The following is a 21,018-nucleotide window of genomic DNA, read 5'->3' on the forward strand; positions in this document are numbered from 1 at the left end:
TGTCTATGGCGTGTGTATTATGTTTAATTTATGTAGTGTGTGTATGTGTGGAGCGTGTATTTTGTGTATAGAGCGTGTATTTTGTGTATCCAGTGCTTTTATTTTGTGTATTGTGTGTTTATGTGATATGTGTGTATTTTTTGTACATGTATTTTGTGTCCAATGTATAATGTGCATTTATGTGTAATTTATGTAGTGTGTGTATGTGCGGTGCTTGTATTTTGAGTATAGAGCGTGTATTTTGTGTAATATAATGTAGTATGTGTATATTGTGCGTGAAATGTTTGTATTTTGTTTATAGTCTGTGTAATTTTAGGGTTCTATCTATTTTGTTATAATGTATGTGGTGTGAGTAGTATGTGTATTGTGTGTATTGTGTTCGATATGTATTATGAGCACATGGTGTGTATTTGTGTATATTGTGTAGTATTGTTTTGTGTATATTGTATATATATTTTGTGTGTAGTGTGATGTGCTTGTATTGTGTATAGAATGTGAATTTTGTGTATTAGTGTGTATGATATGTGTGTATTTTTTGTACATGTGTATTGTGTGTTTTTGTAGCATATATATTGTGTTTTTTTTGTGTAGCTTTTTGTATATTTTTTATAATGTGTTGTGTGTTACACTTTGTGTATTATGTATAATGTGCATTTTCTGTATGTATGTCTAGTGTATATTTGGTTTAAAATGTGTAATGTGGGTATCGTGTGTATAGTTTATGTAATGTTAGTGTGTATTTGTATATAGTGTATATTTGGTTTAAAATATGTGCAATGTGGGTATCTTGTGTATAGTTTCAGTAATGTGTAGTGTAGTTTGTGTATGATTTGAGTAATGTATGTAATTTATGTATAATTTGTGTATAATTTGTGTATTATGTGCAGTGTGTTTTTTGTATAGTTTGATTAGTATATTTGGCTGCAATGTGTTGTATGTATAGTATTGTATGTACAGTGTGCGTGTAGTGTTTCCGTTTTGTGTATAGTGTGCGAGTTTAGTGTTAGTCAGTATTATTTATTTTGTAGTTAGTGTGCAGCGCATTATTTGTATTTTGTATTTTGTATTTATGGTGCATGTATTTTGTTTATAGGTTGTGTAACTGAGTGGGCAGTGTATTTGCAGTACATGTATTTTCTATATGCGAGTTTATTTTCTATAATGTGTGTTTTATGTAGTGTGTGTATTGTGTATTTTCTGTAGTTTGTGTATTGTGTAGCACATAGTCTGTGTTTTGTGTTTACAGTGCATGTATTTTGCGTATAATATGTTTATACATAGTCTGTGTTTTGTGTTTACAGTGCATGTATTTTGCGTATAATATGTTTAGTTTGTGTATATTGTGCAATATGTATAGTGTTGTATTTTCCTTACGTACATATTTTTTCTATATAGTGTGTGTTTACAGTGCATGTATTTTGCGTATAATATGTTTAGTTTGTGTATATTGTGCAATATGTATAGTGTTGTATTTTCCTTACGTACATATTTTTTCTATATAGTGTGTGTTTGTTATAATGTATGTGGTGTGAGTAGTATGTGTATTGTGTGTATTGTGTTCAATATATTTATTATGAGCACATGGTGTGTATTTGTGTATATTGTGTAGTATTGTTTTGTGTATATTGTATATATATTTTGTGTGTAGTGTGTGTGTTGTGTGCAATCTATTTTGAGCACGGTATGTATTGTGTGCAATATTTACTTGTGTATTTTGTGTATATACTCTGGGTATAGCTTCTTGTGTATTATGTGCAATTATGTGTATATGAATGTGCTTGTATTTTGTGTATAGAGCGTGTACTTTGTGTATGGTGCTTATAGTGTGTATTTTTGTACATGTATATTTAGTGTATAGTTTGAGTATATTGTGAATAGTCTGTATAGAGCGTGTATTTTGTGTCCTATGTATAATGTGCATTTTCTGTATAATGTAGTGTGTGTATTTTGTGCGTGAAATGTTTGTATTTTGTTTATACTTTGTCTATTTTGTGTATTTAGTCTATTTGTTTTGTGAACATTGTGTATAGCGTGTGTCCAATGTGTGTTTATTGTGTGTGCTTTGTTTGTATTTTTTGTATATGTGTATTTTATGTATGTAGCTGTCTGTATGTATAATTCTGTATGTATAGTGTCTAGTAAATGTATTTGGTTTATAGTGTGTGTAATGTGTGTATTTTGTGTATAATGTAATTAATCTATCTAAGTTTGTGTATAGTTGTAATGCATTGTGTGCAGTGTGTTTGTAGTGCATCTAGTTTGTTTATAGAATATTTCATTTGCAATTTGTGTGTAGTGTTTATTTGTATTTTGTGTATTTTCAGTACATATATATTTATTATATATTGTGTGTTTTTGGAAGCACATGTACTATGTTTTTTTGTATAGTGTAGGTGTATTTAGTCTTTTTGTTGTGTTTATATTGTGTTGTGTGTTTTGTTTGCGCACGTGTATGTAAACTGTGTGTATTGTGTATTTAGTGCATTTATTTTATGTATAGTGTGTGCAGTATGCATTGTGTGTATTCTATGTATATACTTTGTTATTTGTAATTTATGTAGTGTGTATTTTGTGTATGTATGTGATGTGCTTGTATTGTGTATAGAATGTGAATTTTGTGTGTTAGTGTGCATCCAGTGCATGTATTTTGTGCATAGGGTGTTATTGTGTGTGATATGTGTGTATTTTTTGTACATGTATACTGTGTGTTTTTTGTAGCATATATACAGTGTTTTTTTTGTAGCTTTTTGTATATTTTTTATAATGTGTTGTGTGTTACACTTTGTGTATTATGTATAATGTGCATTTTCTGTATGTATATCTAGTGTATATTTGGTTTAAAATATGTGTAATGTGGGTTTCATGTGTATAGTTTCTGTAATGTTAGTGTGTATTTTGTATTTAGTGTATATTTGTTTTAAAATATGTGCAATGTGGGTATCTTGTGTATAGTTTTTGTAATGTGTAGTGTAGTTTGTGTATGATATGAGTAATGTATGTATTTTATGTATAATTTGTGTATTTTGTGTTGTGTGTTTTTTTATAGTTTGATTAGTATATTTGGCTGCAATGTATTGTATGTATAGTGTGCGTGTAGTGTGTCCTTTTTTTGTATAGTGTGCGAGTTTAGTGTTAGTCTGTACTATTTATTTTGTAGTGAGTGTGCAGCGTATTATTTGTATTTTGTATTTATGGTGCATGTGGGTGTTAGTAGTCTTTTAAATTCAACTGACTTAATATTTAAAACAGAGATGATAAGATTGATCTTAGGAGTAAGTTTGGTAAGAGAAAGGTTGGAATTCAGGTCTGGTAAGCTTATAAGACGGTTGGCAAGCCTTATGTCTAGGTGTTCCACGCATAGTGTTCCCCTGCGACCAGTTTCTCCCATCTAAACCAATTCCTAATCCAAGTCTTTATCCCTTTTTATATATGGCCAGTAGATTTAGAAATCTATTAAGATCCAGTAGATTTAGAAATCTATTATTCAAATTGGACTATTCCTAAAGAAAAAGTAGAAAATTTCTATGGTACAGGTCTCATTGATTTTAAAACTGCCTTTTCTATAAGAACTCATGAAGAAACTAGAAGCATATTGCAAAAATCGGAAAGTTTTCCCCTCCTTAATAGAGAATCTATAAAAAGATATAGGGAACAAAAGTATAGATATGCCCATTTTGGTCTTGCTCAAATTGCTGTCAAACCCTTGGTTCACATAGGAGTTGATTCTCCCATATATATTACTCTAAGAGATGGAAGACTAAAAAATATAAAACATCTATTTTGGCGATGGTTCAAACCAATATATGTAATGACCCTATATACTTTAATTGTTCTCCTAATTTCTCTGTAGACCTTACAGTCTCTCATCCTTGATGTCCAAATACAAGGAGATGAGTTTCATGAATGTAAAAATTTTGCAATAATGTTTAGGGTCTATCTTAGACTTATGTCTTTAAACTTAAATCCTAAATTCTGCAGGAATCCTTTCTCAAAAGGAGAAACCATCCTCTTACAGGTTGATGCTGAACAACCTACCACCTATACTCCTAAAAGACTTAAATGGAATGAGATTACAATTCCAAGTCAGTTTATCATAAAAGGACCACAAGCCACTAGAAACATAGAGAAAACTGAACCATCAGATATCATTGAAGAACCTGATGGAACTGTAATAGTTAAATTTGATAGAACAAATTCTTCTCAAATTCCAGAAACAGCAGGAGTTTTATCTATAAAAGTAGTAGAGCCTCCTGCTCTGATATGCCTAGCACTTCAGAAAGAAATTGGACTTTCAAAACCCCCATACCTCAATCAAATTTAACTGTCGAAGAAAATATAGGTGATCCTTACTTACCTACTAGAAGTACTATGGTCATAACTTGTAATAAAGAATTTAAACCTGATATGGTTTATTTGAACGAAGAATTAAACAATCCTGTCTACAAAGAAAAAGAAGAATGGTTCAATAAGTTAAACGATGAAGTTAAAGATAAAATAAAAGATGAGTGGATGAAAGAAATGATGAGAATTAAAACAAATTTCATTTTCTATGATTTCATGGCAATATACCTATCTTCGGAAGGATGGTATAATTGTTTTAAAAAATCGGCTATTAAAGTCGGCGCAAACCTTATGAGAAAATGGTGTTCTTCTGAAAATAATGATATTTTTACAGCAATTCATCCCCCTCTTCAATCCTTAAAAATACAAACTTCCAAAGGGGAAATTATTGCTGACCCTTTCAAACGAACTAAAGTGAATGACCCTGAAGAAAATAGAGAATTCCGAAAAATCATTCAACAAAATAATTATGCAAACCAGATTCTTCATACTATTGTAAATCAATTAGATACTATTTCTTCAAATAACTTTCCTGCTAACAGACAAAGTATCCTTAATGATACTTCCAAACCTTTTTTCAAAAGTAATGAAATTTTAAAAAATAAGAATATTTCCTTTAATTCAAAAACAGAGAACATTCTTAAAAAATTGTCTGAAAATTTTGGTGAATCAAGTAAGTCAACTACAAATGTTATTCATAAAAACCATGAGTAAAGTACTGATCAATCAAGTTACTCTTCCTCTGAAAAGGAAGATAATTTTGTTGAAAAATTAGAAGATATTTTCAAAGATTCTAATAACTCCCCTCTCAAAATAAATAAAATTTTCAAAGGGAAAAAATTTAACAACAGTGAACCTTATTATAATAGACCTTCGCCGGCAGACTTTCTCTACGAAGAAAGAGGTCAATTACCTTCACAGACAAATTTCCTGATGAAATTAAAGATAAAACCCAATTACAAAGGCTTAACAAAAACCCCTCTAATTGGACAGAAGAACATACTAAAGTCGTCAAAACTATCAAACAACAAGTCAAGACTCTTCCTTGCCTTGGCATCCCCAATCCAGAAGCCTTTTTAATCATTGAAACAGACGCTTCAAACATTGGTTATGGAGGAATTTTAAAACAAAGAATAGATTCAAAAAGAAAACCTTGTCAGGTACCATTCTGGTATCTGGAATAATGCACAAATAAATTATTCCGTTATTAAAAAAGAAATCTTATCCATTGTTTTATGCATCCAAAAATTCCAAGATGACCTCTACAACAAAAAATTCTTAATAAGGATTGATTGCAAATCCGCAAAAGAAGTCCTTACCAAAGATGTCCAAAATATTGTTTCAAAACACATTTTTGCCAGATGGCAAGCCATTTTATCCGTATTTGATTTTGAAATTGAGTTCATTAAAGGAGAAAACAATTCTCTACCTGATTTTCTGACTAGAGAATTTCTTCAAGGTCACAATGACAGACTCTAGGACATCCAAGAGACAAAGTATCAAAGACTATGAAGTCTTCACTTCAAAAGCAACCTCAAAAGCCCTGGTCTCTTCCTCGACCCCAACAATTCCTCAAAAACCTAATCAAACTCTTTCTAACAGGTTTTCCCCTCTTCAAAACGCCCTTGAAATACCTTATAAAACTGTTCTTACCTCAAACATTCCAAAATCCACCAATATTCAAATACCTAACATGCCTGATCAGTTCAAGTACTTCTCTAAAGACTGGCATGAAGATTGTGGGACGACTCATTTCTCTGAGTTTCCTACCAAACCTTCTCAAATTGATTTCATAAGAAACCGGTTTTCAAATACTTCCTAACTCTGGGAATCTGATGATTGTTTAAAAGATCAGAAGTACTATGAGTTTATTCTAATTGACTCTGACTCGGTTGAATAACTCATATTTACAACAGATCTAAAGAAATTGAGTATTCAAAATGCATTATCAAAAGAGTCCTTACCACAACCACTTTTGGTGGCCTCAATGAGTTCAAAATTTTTAACCACCCAGCTCAAGGGTACAATTATATCGATTATAAGAATGCTTGGTTCAGAGCTTTCTTATTGAGATATTATAATCACTCTTGGTTTATAAGCTTTCATCATAATTGTGAAAAACAGTTCCCTGTTTGGTTCCCTGACTGGTGGAGGAAAATGGGATCTTCAATCCAAATTCTCCCCTTTGATGTTCAACAAGGGTTTCATACTTTTGCTGAATATTCTACTCTAAAAAATTTCCAAAAATTCATCATGTTCCATGCGGAATTCAAAGTCCCTTGGATTTTTTCCTGGGATTTCAATTTTGAAAAAATCTTTCCAGATCCTACTCTTTTCTCCTTGACAAGGGTCTATAAAGTTAAATGGTGGGTTAAGTTCCAAAATCATATTGGAGCTGAATCTGCTGTCAAACAATTTTTTACCACTGGTGAAAAGGTGATTTTCCAAAAAAACAAGAAAGAGAAAAGCAAGGCAGAAAGAACAAAGAAGGCCAGTACTGCGGAGCCAAATAATTTTCTGGAAAACCTTCCAGAACATATCAAGAGAGATTTCTTTGATTTTATGGCTCAAAAGTCTGTCAAAATCTGAAGAATCGGTCTCTTCTGATCCTATTGGGGGTCAGGACCCCTTTGATTTTTGATGACAGGTTTCTTTAGAAAGAAGAATACTGAAGCCTATTCTAGGTTTCTCATTGAAAATATCAAGATTGATACCGAAATGGTCATCTCCCTTTCAGAGATTACAAAGATTATTCTTGAAGTCCATCCGGAAGAAGTGGATTTTCCATTTCTTAGAGAAACCATTGATGACATTTTTCATAGAGTCAATAGAATTAAAAGGATGAAAAGAACTCTCAAAATTATCTCCATTATTACTGCAGCTTGACCAATGCATCCTTTTCAAAGATTCGATTTTAGATCAGAACTCAGATGGCTCCAGGCAGCAATTCTTAATGAAGAAAGATGCTTGGAAGAAATGTACAAATACCGAATGAGAAGAAGTCATCATATGGACTTCTACCATAATAATGAAGATTGGAGACGTTGCCAATACATAATAATGAAGAATGGAGACGTTGCCAAAAGCAAGATTCAGCGGATTAACATCATATTGGCTGCATAATTGATTTATGAGCCACCTTCTTCAAAAGCTCTCCTCTCAAAAGTCAAGAATGACGGCTACTTCAGAAAAAATCACCATGTAGCCACTCTTTTTGCAAATAACTGTTTGTAATAGTTGTTCCACTATGTAAATTATTGTGTTTTACGTCACTGCTTACGTTTCTGTAAAATACTGTACTCCTATGTAGCCAGGGTTGTTGGCTATAAATAAGAGGTTTTTTAGGAAGAGAAGCACACCGGTTACTGATCTCAGAACCATTGCTCTTCTCCCTCCTTCCCTCTTTTACCTTCCAAGTTTTAATCCAAAGTGAGTTTTCATATTACTTTTTCAAATCACTTTCTTTCATTATGCAAACTACTTTCATTGTGCATATATTATCTCTTCTTCATATGTCTTTTAATAATAGAATAATTTATCAAAACTTTATCATAGATCATATGATGAAAACCAATACGTTATTACACAACATGGCTGTTGCCAATACGTGTTCTAACAACAAGGTGAACATCATAGGATTTCATGATCTAATCAAAATTAATCAAAACTCAACCATAGATGTCATAGGATTTCATGATCTAATCAAAATTAATCAAAACTCAACCACAATCGACCTTCCCTAGAAGGAGTATCAAAACATAAATGAAATTCCTAGATGTGAATATTTATATGATAAAAGCTTAGACAATATTTGGCGGCCATGCTACCTTAGTGGTCTCTAGACTATTCGTCGGTATTGTGACTAGAAAATTGTTGGAATCTGAATTTGTATGATCTCCCTAGAGGCATACTTATTTTGGTTTTCATAGTTACGAGATACATAAATTGTTTTGTGGTTATTTGCGATTATGCATCAAGCATAATATGTGATAAATAGTTTTATTTCTTCTTAGCTAAATTTTTAATAATTTCTGCGAACCTTAAAGAAATCAACTCGAAGGCCAAAATTATGTAGACTGGAAATGTTAAAAGGATAAGATTCTCATTGCTGAAAACTTAAAGTTTGTACTCACTGAATCATGTCCTCCATATCCTCGACAAAATTCCACAAAGAAAGTTTGAGAATGCATTTTTTGCATGTACTTGACAAGTTCTTTGAGGAAGAAGGTCAATCAGCAGCAATCACAAATAGCGCCGGTGAGATTGGGTCGCCTTGTCTAAGGCCTCGAGTAGAGTGAAAGAACCCGGCAGGCGCCCCATTAATAAGAACTGAGAACCAACAAGAGCCAATGCATCTCTCAATGATCCCTATCCATGCTTCCAAAAAACCCATCCTTCGGAGAACCTTAAGCAAAAAGCTCCATTGCACCCGATCATATGCCTTAGCCATGTCAATCTTAATAGCCACGTTTGGCGCTGGGGAGCACCGAGCGAGCTCATGAAACATTTCCCGAGCGAGGAGGACATTATCATGTAAGAGGCGGCCCTTTACAAAGCCGCTTTGGTTCGGAGAAATAACCTTGGGTAGAAAAGGAGCAAGCCGGCCCGTGAGGACCTTTGTGATGATCTTGTTAACAACATTGCATAGACTAATCGGCCGGTAGTCCGCCCACGTGACGGGTGTAGCCTTCTTCGGAATGAGTACAATATTAGTAGCCGTGACGCTTCGAGGAAGGAACGCACCCAAGAAAAATTGTCGGACGGCATCAACAACATCCTCCCCAATTATTCCTCAACATGCTTGGAAGAATAAGGCCGAGAAGCCATCCGGCCCAGGTGAACTATCCCCGGATATATCGAACACCGCTTTCTTTACCTCCTCGGTGTCCGGGGCCGCGTGTAGCTCATCAAGATCCGCTGAGGGGGAGAGTTGTGGGATAATCTCGAGGGCCGGTTCCTCAAGCTCAAACGAGTCCGGGGCGAGTAGGTTTTGGAAAAATTCAACCGCTGAGTTCCTAATCTCACCTTCTTCCGTAATCTCTCGACCTTCTTACATAATAGAATGTATACGAAGTCGCACTCTCTTCTGTTTTACCCAACTTTGGTAGAATCTTGTGTTTTTGTCCCCATCCGCAAGCCACCTTAATGACGCCTTTTGTCTCCAGAAATCCTCCTCCATCCGAAGGAGTAAGATGTATTCGGCAATTTTCTTATTGATATCTGTCCTGTTTTGGGGCGATGGGTCAGCCTCAAAATTGGTTTGAGCTTGCGCAATCCACTCCTCCATCTGTTTGAGGTTGGCGTGGATGTTGCCAAAAATCTCTTTGTTCCAGGCTTTAGGTGCTTTCTTAGTCCTTGCAAGTTTGATTTGAAGGTTTAAGAGCCCAACTGCCTCGGTCGAATGGGCCCAGACATTCTGGATAATCACCTTGAACCCTTCGTGCCGGACCCACATATTCTGAAAACGGAAGGTACTACCCCCTATCGTAGTCCTTGGCATCTTGCATCTTGCATCTAGCTAAGATCGGCCCATGATCCGAGGAGACTCTTGGGAGGTTAGTCACCCGAGTTGCCTCAAACGTGCTAGACCAAGCTTCACTAACGAATGCCCTATCCAGTCTTTCAAACAGCCCATTCTTCGCCCATGTGAACTCCGCACCATCAGTCCCCGGGTCAAGGAGTCTACAATCTTCAATGGCTTCAGCAAAGTCAATCATCTCATTCTGCCTATTCGTCTCACTACCGATCCTGTCTTCATGGGAGAGGATCGTGTTAAAGTCCCCTCCAATCAGCCAAGGCGTGCCATTCACACAATTTGAGATCTCCCTCATTTTATCCCACAGAGGGTGTCGTTCCATTCTAGTGCACTTGGCGTAAACCGCCGAGATATATATAGGATGCGCAATGCGGTGCGAGGTTACCCTGCCGTGCAAGACTTGATCCAAATTTTCTACAATATCAAAGTCAGTCCCATCTTCAACAAAAATCCAGATATTACCAGATATGTTTGCCCCCTTAAACTTTAGCCCCAGCACGTTGGAGTATCGGTCCGGGTCAAGGGTGGTAAGAGGCTCCATAATTGCAAGAAACATAATATTATAACATTTAATTAATCTCTTTAAAAAATTTTGGGTCGGCGTGTTAGCGACTCCCCTAGCGTTTCAAAACATGCAATTGTACGACATGATTAACAAGATTGGATCGTACCCGGGGGGTAAGAAGGCCCTCCTTGGAACAAGATAATCCGTTGGTCAATTACCATTGAGCGATCATTGACATCGGTTAGGTTGAGGGTATCCGCGGCATGTTCCCCAGGAGGTTGGACGTCCATTTCCACCGCATCCATTTCCCCACATCAATCCACGTCGAACTCCCCATTCTCCATAAGCGCGTAGTATTTATTTGTGCTTATAACATTCCCCATCCTTTCATCTGCACTCCATCCATGATTGGCCATGGAATGTCGCCCTCCCCCTCTCGAACCCCCTCGTGGACCTCCTCGAGGCCTTGCATCCACCCGACGGGGTGATACACTATGCTCTCTTCGAGCATCTTTATATTCCTTTCTCCCCTTGGTGGCTTCCCCCGGCCCCATCGCGTACCTAGTAGCACATTCCTCGTTTCGCACCAATTGGGTGACTTGTTGGCCCTCTTCCATAGCATCATCCTCATGAGATTCGCCTACAATATCCGGACCCTCCCAATCCGGGTCTTCCCTCTTGTCACCAAATGCCTTAGGTTTCGGGAATGATCCTCTACCCTTACTCCTCCCTTGACGCCTCCATTCATCGCTATCATTTGGTGTGGCTTTTTTCATTTGGTTGCTTTTCGGTTGTACCATTGACTCCTTGAGTTACGTTTGATTGGAGTGCTCTATTGTAGTCCCTCTTCGGGGGTCTCTCGGTTCTTCCGACGGCATAACAAACCCTGCTTGAATGCCCAATGTGCTTACATTCCCGACAATACTCCGGAATCTTGTCCCATCTCACTTGTTGGATCGTCTCTCGGCCGCAAATATCTAATACAATTTCTTTGGGGGGAGGCTTAGTGATATCAATTTCGATGCAAATGCGGGCAAAGGATAATCGTGATTTATTTGCTGTGGCACGATCTACTTGAATCGGGGTCCCAAGGAGCTTTCCGATAGCGAATAATGCGGATTGATCATACAGGTGTATCGGAAGACCAATCAAATTACACCATATCGTTGCAATTGGCGACTCACAATAAGCGTCGAAGTCCGGTGACCATTTGAAAACCCTCATTGGGTGTCGATCAATGTACCACACAGGTGTTCCCTTCGGCACTCCGAGCAGCCTAGCATAGTCCGCCAAATCCTCGCATCGAATGAGTATGTGTTTGGCGTTAATGTATTTCCAAGTAAAACCACATTGGAGTTTAATATTATTGAGAGCCTTATGAATTTGTCCGGATGTTGGGATGGAATGGGAGAATTTACCTACTATGGCGTGTCCCACACTTTCGGCAAGCTTCTGAATTTCCATCCCCGAGAAGTAGATTGCTGGCATTCCGTTCAATACCGTTGCGAGACCAATGGATTGAAGTTTATCGGCCATGAACACTTGCGGTCCATTTGGATCGGGGACTCCTTTGATCATATCCGCCATTGAGCTCCATGTAGTCGCATTTCTGGGGTTCTTGTTGGTCTCGGAACCCGATGCGGTGCCACTCGACCCTGGTCCGGTTCCCTTTTCTTCCCAAGGCCGTGCTCCACTCGGCGTTGTTGTCGGCGTAGCTTTGGGTTGGTCAGCCGTTGTCTCCGGACGGGGGGTTTGTTTCGGGTGCGCCTCGCTCCCTCCTTCTCCAAACATGCTAGCCGAACCCGCAATGGGGTCACCTCCACCACCGCCTCGACTTGCATGGGTTGTTGGTGCCACGGCTACTCCTTTCAACCGGCCACTCTCAAACGAATCCCGTATCTTCAAGGTTCGACCTCGCCCCAAGGGAGGGAATTCCACTTGGTATGACTTAAATGCGGAGGATGGCGATAAAAGAGGGGTGTTCTGGCCTGAATATAATGGCCGGTTCGACTCAACTAGTGCACGTCCGGTCTCCTTCGCGCCGGCGGCGAGAAGTGGCTGAGCCACCACGGCGTCTAGCAAATCCGCCGATTCCAAGGATGCAACATGGATGAAATTGGTGGGATTAGGCTGCAAATTGTCTCCAACGTCTAGTGAGACAAGTGACTCTCCATTTTGGCAAGGCACCAAACTACTTTCCAAAAGCAGTTTTGTTCCCATATCCAATTCGGGTAAGTTGACTAACTCTTCACCCAAAGCCCCTTGTCCTTTTGCAGCACCAAGGACGATGGATTTGGCATGGCTCGGCTGGGTTTGCGTCTTTTCGAGACCAGCCATCTCATCTCCGGCAGCGTGGTCGGAATCTTGGTCGGCGAGAGACGGAATATCAGGGCACCCGCAACGCTGTGCCGTTGCGGTTCCTATGTCGTTCCGGCAGAACGGTTCCGCGGCGGCACGCGTTGCAGGCCTCGTTCCGTCGCCATTCCGTTCCCATGCCGTTCCCATACCGTGCCGCGTTCCGTTCCGGAGGAACGTGGAACGAAACGTTCCGCCACTCGCCGAGGCGACGTGGCGGCCTCCCATTCGACGACTACTTCTGCGATAACCTGGTTTGGTGAGATACGTACTTCCGTCGCCGTTTCTGCATGGGGAAACCTTTATTTCTCCACATCGCTAATACTTTGGCAGCCCGGGAAGAGTTCTTCCAGGAAGGGTACGACGCGGTTGGCCGTCCCAGCCACACGACGCTGCAGAAATGTACTGCAGCAATCCGCCAGCTTGCGACTGGACTAACGGCCGACATGTTCGACGAATACCTCCACATCGGAGACAGCACTGGGCGAATGTGCTTGCTCAAATTCTGCAAAGGCGTCCGGGCAGCCTTCACCGACGAATTTCTCCGGAGGCCAAGCACGACCGATTGTCAGTTCCTGCTCGACCTTCACGAAACAGTGCACGGATTCCCCGGGATGCTCGACAGCGTCGATTGCATGCATTGGTAATGGAAGAATTGCCCGGTGGCGTGGAAGGGGTCCTACACGAGCGGCCACAAAGGCACCCACCCAACCGTTATACTTGAGGCCGTTGCCGACTACCGCCTTTGGATCTGGCACGCGTACTTCGGGGTCCCCGGGTCGAACAACGACGTAAACGTGCTCCACCAGTCCGACCTCTTGACCAAGTTTTGGATGGTAAAGCGCCGGCCATCAACTTCGTCGCCAACAACCGGCTTTATAAAATGGGGTACTATCTCGCCGATGGCATCTACCCGAAGTGGCCTACCTTCGTGAAGACGTGAAGTGGGTCTGCGAACCCAAAGCAGGCTCTTTTTGCGCAGAAGCAGGAGGCTGCTCGCAAGGATGTGGAGAGGGCGTTCAGGGTTCTCCAAGCGCGCTTCAACATCATCATAGCCCCGGCTCGTACGTGGTTCATGGAAAACATGGTCGACATCATCTATACGTGCATAATCTTGCACAACATGATTGTCCAAGACGAAGGACTCGAGGCGGGAAATTGGTTCGACGACGAATCCCCCGGAAGCTCAACCGCCAGTAGTCCGCCTCGAAGTGGAGCGCATCCGTCTATACAAGAACGGTTATCTATTCGTGCAAGGACACGCGACTCTAGTGCCCACACCCAACTCCAACAGGATCTAATTGAGCACATTTGGGCAAATTTTGGCGGATGAAATTATTAAAATTGTGTACTTTTATTTTTTTAAGATTTTAATTGTGTGCTTTTTATTTTTTTAGGATTTTAATTGTGTGCTTTTTATTTTTCTAAAAGTTTAAATTTATTTAATGTTGTGTGTTTTTTAATAAAGTGTGTTTGTTTTTTAATAAAGTGTGTTTATTTAAATTGAATTGGGTTGGAAATAAAAAAAATGAAATTGATAGAATATTAATTTAAGGAACGGTTAAGGAACGGAGGGTTGCAGGTTCCGTTCCTTAGTTAAGGAATGGAGTAAAAAAGTACAGTGGGGCCCTCAAATAGTGGTTTAAGGAACGGTATAGGAACAGCGCTGTGGATGGCCTCATGGGAAACCACTTGAACCTCCTCCAAAATCGTCAGTTCTTGCTCCTTTTAACCACCATTTTGCCTCTTTTCCTCCTCAAGAGAATCCTCCCCTTTATCATGCTTCGAGGTCGACAGAAAAATGGAGGCTTTACACTTAGGACTTCCGATTGGGGAGCCGTCTTCCTCGCCGAAATCGATTCGCTTCCTTAGTGGTTTGTCTTCGGGGAGTGGGGATGGAACAAATCTCTTTCGACCGCTCCCTTTAGTAGCCGGAGCCGGGGTGCTTTTACGCTCCTTAGTCTTTGATTTGGTATCTTTCATGGCCGATTTCTTGGGGGGTTGCTTCGAAGGTGCCGTCTCCTTCAAGCTAAACGTCATTAGCTGGTCCGAAAGGGTTCGTTCTCCCTCGGGGGGTGGTGTATCATTCGGCGGGTCTCCCTCCATGGTCGGGGTTCCAACTTGGTTGGAGGTAGGCAAATCCACGACGAGGCCGACGGAAGGTTGGTGGTGCGTGGCTCGTCGGGTGGCAAAAGGAAGGTGACGGTGGGCGGGAGGTGGTTGTGGGGATCGGTGACGGTGGGCTTGTCGGCGGTGGGGCGCGAACGGAAGTTATAGGAAGGTGGAATTACTAGAGAGAAGGAGTGGACGAATTCTAGAGAGAAGGGAGAGCTTCTCTCTCTTGACTCTTACCGTTTCCGTCTTGAGTTCCTCCACAAAAATCCATTGCCATTTCCGGCCGGAATGTGCAAGTTGATTCTCACTCCCTTCCAATGTTCTTTCTTTATGTTCCCATTAATCATACTGTTTCGGATATAAGTTTGTACCTGCCAAACCACGTTGTACGCCTTAAATTGGGTCAGTTGGTGCCGGCTCCAATTTCTCTCGGCCCAAAGGAACCACATGATGAGATAAGGCATGGCGTGGCTAAGGTGTTTCTTGCTATCTTGCCGGGTTCTTCGCGACCAGACCTCCAGGCGTTCCGGTATGGTGTCATTGATCCGGATTGGTGGTGAGGATCCTTTAAACCAGACATCGAATTCTCTCCACACTCTGGCAGCCCCAGAACCTTGGATGAAAAGGTGTTGTAGGGACTCTATGTTTGGTCTGAATGGGTAGCATTGGCATTTAGAAGCCATCTCAATCTTTCTCCATTGAAGCTTTGTGTCGACCGGGATCCGGTTAGAGAGCAGCCTCCAAACGAAAATGGATATTGAATTGGTAAGGCCAGCCTTCCATATGTCATCCAATCCCCAGATGATAGGTCTCTGAGTACGGAAGGTCTCCCATGTCGTGGCAAGGGAGAAGTCCCCGAGCCGAGAGAGGCTCCATCTTGGGATGTCCGGTTCTCCATGTACAATTGGGAAGCCGAGAATTTGCTGGATTACATGTTGCGGGAGGCCGGCTTGGGCATGGAGGAGTTGAAGTTTGGGTTCGTCCCATTGTCCATTCCGGGTGTAGGCTCCAACCATGTCCCTCGCGCATCTTCCATCATCAAGCGCTAGCTCCCTCAAGGTACAATTGCCGAGCCATATGTCGTCCCAAAAGTAGATCTTGCCTTGCCCCACCACCCACTTAATGTGCGGCTGTGCTTGTGCCCGGAATTTCATGAGCCGTTTCCAGATTGGGCTACTTCGTCCCGAGGGTCTAGCCACTAGCGGAGAGGTCGTGCTACAATACTTGGCCATCATGTACAATGCCCAAAGTGAGTTTTGTTCCCTAAACCGCCACCATAATTTGACATTGAAGGCTCGGAGGACCTCCTTTGACTTGCGGATGCCAAGGACTCCCTCGGCGGTAGGCAGGCAAATTTGATCCCACCCGATCCAATGTGTCTTCTTCTTTTCGTTTGAGGAACCCCAGAAGAACCTAGCCAGCTGTTGATCAATCTGTTTGAGAGCGCCGGCTGTTGGCTCAATGGCCTGGAAAATATGAAGAGGAACCGCTTCCAAGGTACTCTTGATTAGTGTAAGCCTCCCCCCGAACGAGAGGTGCCTATGAGCCCATCCAGATATCCTCAATGCAACTTTCTCCCGAAGGAACATAAACATATCTGTGCGTTTAACACCTCGATATATGGGCACGCCCAAGTATAGGAAAGGGAAGGTACCTTGAGTGAAACCTCCTTCCGAATGAATTGACCCTGCCCAACCTTCATATATCTCAGCTATGTAGAAGTTACTCTTGGCGAGGTTGACTTTTGGCCCGAAACCTCCGCATAACCTTCAAGGCATGATCTTAGGCGCCTAATAGAGGGCGCAGCCGCTTGGGAGAAAGATAATAATGTCTTCGGCATAGGCTAGGTGATTTATCTCCATGCAGTGCCGAGCCGCCTTAAAAGTCATCTCTTTGTGTCCCAAAATAAGTTTATCAAGCACCCTTGAGAGGTACTCTGCCGCAATCACGAACAGGGCCGGTGAAATGGGATCGCCCTGTCGGAGGCCTCGGGTAGACTTAAAGAAACCCGAGGGGGCGCCATTGATAAGCACCGAAAACCAGCAAGTGCCAATACATCTTTCAATGAGGGAAATCCAAGCTTCCGGGAATCCCATCCGTCGTAGGACCTTGAGGAGAAACGGCCATTGGACGCGGTCATATGCTTTTGCCATGTCGATTTTAAGGGCAACATTGGGGGCAGGCGCGCACATTGGTAGCTCGTGGAACATCTCTTGGGCAAGGAGCATGTTGTCTTTCAAGAGTCGTCCCTTCACGATTCCACTTTGGTTTGGGGCAATAACGCGGGAGAGGAAAAGAGTTAACCTTTTCATGAGGACCTTTGTTATGATCTTGTTGATCACATTGCACAGGCTGATGGGGCGGTAGTCCCCCCACGATTTGGGAGTGAGCTTCTTGGGGATCAGGACTATGTTCGTTGCCGTGACACTCCGGAAAGAACGCCCCGAGGAAGAACTGTCTAACCGCGGGCACCACATCGTGTCCCACGATATCCCAGCACGATTGGTAGAAGGTGGCTGTAAAGCCATCCGGCCCTGGCGCACTATTTCCGGATATATCAAACACATCTCGCTTAATTTCATCCTCTTCAGGTGGATTTGAGAGATCTCGAAGTTGTTCCGAAGGTGGGAGTTGGTGGATTAGGTCAAGATCCGGCTCACCAAGGGCCGAGGGGGTGGGGGCAAGGAGACTCTTAAAGAAACGAGTGTTTTTATCTCCATCCTACAGCCATCTAAGAGCTGCTTTCTGGCGCCAGAAGGCTTCCTCCATCTTGAGGAGGAGGATGTACTTAGCTATCTGTTTGTTAATCTCCACTCTGTTCCGGGCTGAGGGGTTTTCTTCAAAATCGGATTGTGCCACGGCGATGTTCTCTTCACAAGTTATGAGGTTGGCGTGGATGTTCCCAAAGACCTCTTTGTTCCACCGTTTGAAAGCTTGTTTAATCCTTGCCAGCTTGATTTTCAGGTTAAGTAAGCCCTCAGCTTCCGTGGGGACCGTCCAATTAGCTTGCACCAGGTCGGCAAAGCCTTCATGCCTGACCCACATGTTTTGGAAGCGGAACGCTCTGCCACCCTCATGATTGCTCGTCAGTTTGCATCTCACGAGAACTGGCCCATTGTCCGAGGCTATCCGAGGGAGGTTGGTGACCCTAATGGCGTTAAAAGGTTGGGCCCCTATCCAACCTCTCCATAAGGCCATTCTTAGCCCAAGTGTAATCCGATCCATCAAAGCCCGGATCCAGTAGTCTGCAGTCCTCAATGGCTTCGGCGAAGTCAATTATCTCCGCCTGCCTATTTGAAGTCCCCTCCAATTACCGAAGGCATCCCTTCCGACGTTGGAGTGATGTCTCTCATCTTGTCCCAAAGAGCCCTCCGTTCCCCCCTCGTACACTTCGCGTACACGGCTGAGATAAGGATAGGGTCTGGGAGCCTAGGGCAAGTGAACCGCCCATGAAGCAACTGATCCGAATCATCCTCAGCATCAAAGTTCGCCCCCTCTTCCACAAAGATCCAAATCTTCCCATTGACGTTCGAGCCCTTGTAGGTCAGGCCCAACGCTTTTGAGAATTTGTCCGGGTTTGGGGATGTGAGCGGCTCCATTATTGCAAGAAAATGAATATTATGAGATTTAACTAGTCTTTTTAGGACGTTTTGGGTTGACGCGTTCGCGATCCCCCTAACGTTCCAAAACAGAAAGTTTAAAGACATGATTAACAAGAGAGGTCCGTACTCGGCGTGTTTGAAGGCCCTCCTTGAAATTCAATAATTTGGAGACCATTCCCTTCTAGGCATGCCTAGGCCTCCATAAGCGTCGGGATGTCTCCACCATCGTCTCCATTGGGAGATGTGTTCGCTTCCCAATCATCCATGTCCTCGAGATCATTTTCCACAAACTTCTCCCGAGCCATGAGGGAAAAATACCGCGTCTCCATTGGTACTCATGTGGCTTTTCGACCCTTGTGATTCGGCCCGTTCTAAATCGAAAGGATGGAACGAGCCTCTCGGTTTCTCAAGGTTTCCCACGGCCGAAGACGCCACTCGCCGTCCCGTGGTCGCTCCCTTTGGTGAGCCCCCACGTCCACCTCCAAAAGAGGAGGGTTTGGCGATCGGATCTCTAGCTTGTTTGGGCCGATGTCGATCGCTTCGATCCACCTCGACATGGGAGATGACCAAGTCCTTGCCACCTTCATTTTGCATTTCTCCCATGAAGTCTGCCCCGACCATTTCGGTCCAATGTGCACATTCGCCTACGGGTTGGTCCGTATTTGACTTTCCTTTCCCTTGTTTTTTCCTTGTTGTTTCCATTCCGAGTTATTTCCATTATGCTTCAACACATTGCTTCCTTCTCCGACGCTATAATCCCCATGGTGTGGTTGTATCGGTGGGGCGACATTGTATTTCCGTTTGGGAGGCCGTTCCACCTTACCCGCCGCATAGCACACGTCACTTTTATGGCCCACGTGTTTGCATTCCCGGCAATAGGATATGATCTTGTCCCATTTCACTTGTTGTACCGTTTCCCGCCCACAAATATCCAAAATGATCTCATCGGGAGGCGGCTTGGTAATGTCGATCTCTACGCAAATTCGGGCAAAGGAGAGTCTTGACTTGTTGGCCGTGGCACGGTCCACTTGTATAGGCGTTCCGAGGAGCTTTCCAATGGCAAAGAGGGCCGATTGATCATATAGGTGAATTGGGAGGCCAATTAGGTTGCACCATATCGCCGCTATTGGGGACTCGCAATAAGCATCAAAGTCCGGCGTCCATTTAAATACTCTCATCGGGTATCGATCGATGAACCAAACCGGCGTGCCTTTAGGGCCACTATGGAGCCGCGCATAGTCCGCCATATCCTCGAATTGCACAAGTATATGTTTCGCATTAATATATTTCCAAGTGAAACCCCGACAAAATTTAATATTATCTAGCGCTTTTTGAATTTGATGTGATGCCGGAATTGAGTGGGAGAACTTGCCAACAATGGCGTGTCCAATGCTTGTTGCCAATTTTAGGATTTCCGCACCGGAGAAGTAGATAGCCGGGATGCCATTAGACGTCGTAGCAAACCCAATATTTTGGATGTTGTCCGGGACAAAAAATTGCGGACCGTCGGGGTTTGGGGCATCCTGGACCATGTCAGCCATGGAGATTGGCTTGTTGACGTTCCTCACACCGACCTCATTTACCGGCTGTTGAGGTATGCTCGGGGGAGGGATGTGTTCCGTCTCCCTTGCCTTGGTCTGGTTACCTTGCATTTTTCCACTAACAAGCTTCCCGCCCCGGTCTTCTTCGAGCATCGGTTCATCGGTATCACAAGACGCCTCCATCGCTATCTCAGCTCGATTGGAACTAGTCGTGATCGCGTATGGCGCCGTGGCCGTCGGCTTAGCTCTCGGCCAAGAAGGCTTCGACACGGTGCTCGGCATACCGACCTCAAAATTCGCTCGAAGTTTGCTAGTTCTTCCTCTCTCAGGGGGGGAAGTCTTCCAAAGATGGTCCATTTAATGCCGAGGGTAAGAGCAAGAAAGGCTCCTTTGTCGCCGCGAGCAGGGAGGGTGGTGTCGTCGTCACCCTCGCATTCTCCAATGGGTTCCCGGCGAGGAGTGGTTGCGCCGCCCATGTATCTAGCCTCTCCGCCGAGTCCAAGTTAACCACTTGCAAGATATTACTCATTTTTGTCTGCATTGGTGGAGAGGTGTGATATGCTTCACGTGATGGTCCGGAGGAGAAAGGGACAAAGGCACTTTCCAAATGCAATTATGTTCCATTAGCCATTTCGGGAAGGTTGACATTCACATGACATTGCTCCTTGGGGATCGCCCTTTTCTGGCTGCAAATGAGGCCCAACGGTCAAGGCCTCACGTGACACATGAATGGGGTAAGAGTCCAAGCACCTTTCCAAAATCGGGTTTGTCTCCAATTCCATTTCGGGCAAGGCTACTTTTTCAACGTCCAATGCACCATGTGCCTCGCAATTGGTACCCCCATTGGAATGGAAACGGTGCAACACAAGGTCTTTGGCTGAGTCAGACTTTCCGGCGCCGGCGACTTCGCCGGAATCTTCAAGGGGCCTTAAAGTGCTCGGGGATGTCGTCATTCTTCCCGAGGCCGGCCTCAAAGGTCTCCTCTTCGACGTTCACAACCTCGGCTGGGTTGTCTTCGTTAGG

The 21,018-nt window shown here is 42.9% G+C and overlaps 1 protein-coding gene across 1 annotated transcript; it reads right to left on the reverse strand.

Moving 5' to 3' along the window:
* Nucleotides 1-9,815: 9,815 nt before the first annotated feature.
* On the reverse strand, nt 9,816-10,418 carry LOC121776765. Its single transcript, XM_042173934.1, has one exon. It carries the CDS (start codon nt 10,416-10,418, stop codon nt 9,816-9,818), a length of 603 nt encoding a protein of 200 aa, XP_042029868.1.
* Between the last annotated feature and the right edge of the window lie 10,600 nt (nt 10,419-21,018).

Source organism: Salvia splendens, chromosome 18 (genome assembly GCF_004379255.2).
Source record: "Salvia splendens isolate huo1 chromosome 18, SspV2, whole genome shotgun sequence".
NCBI lineage: Eukaryota > Viridiplantae > Streptophyta > Magnoliopsida > Lamiales > Lamiaceae > Salvia > Salvia splendens.

Bases quoted from the DNA above. Each gene is read 5' to 3' on its own strand.
- LOC121776765 (XM_042173934.1), bottom strand. From the start codon at position 10,418: ATGGAGCCTCTTACCACCCTTGACCCGGACCGATACTCCAACGTGCTG.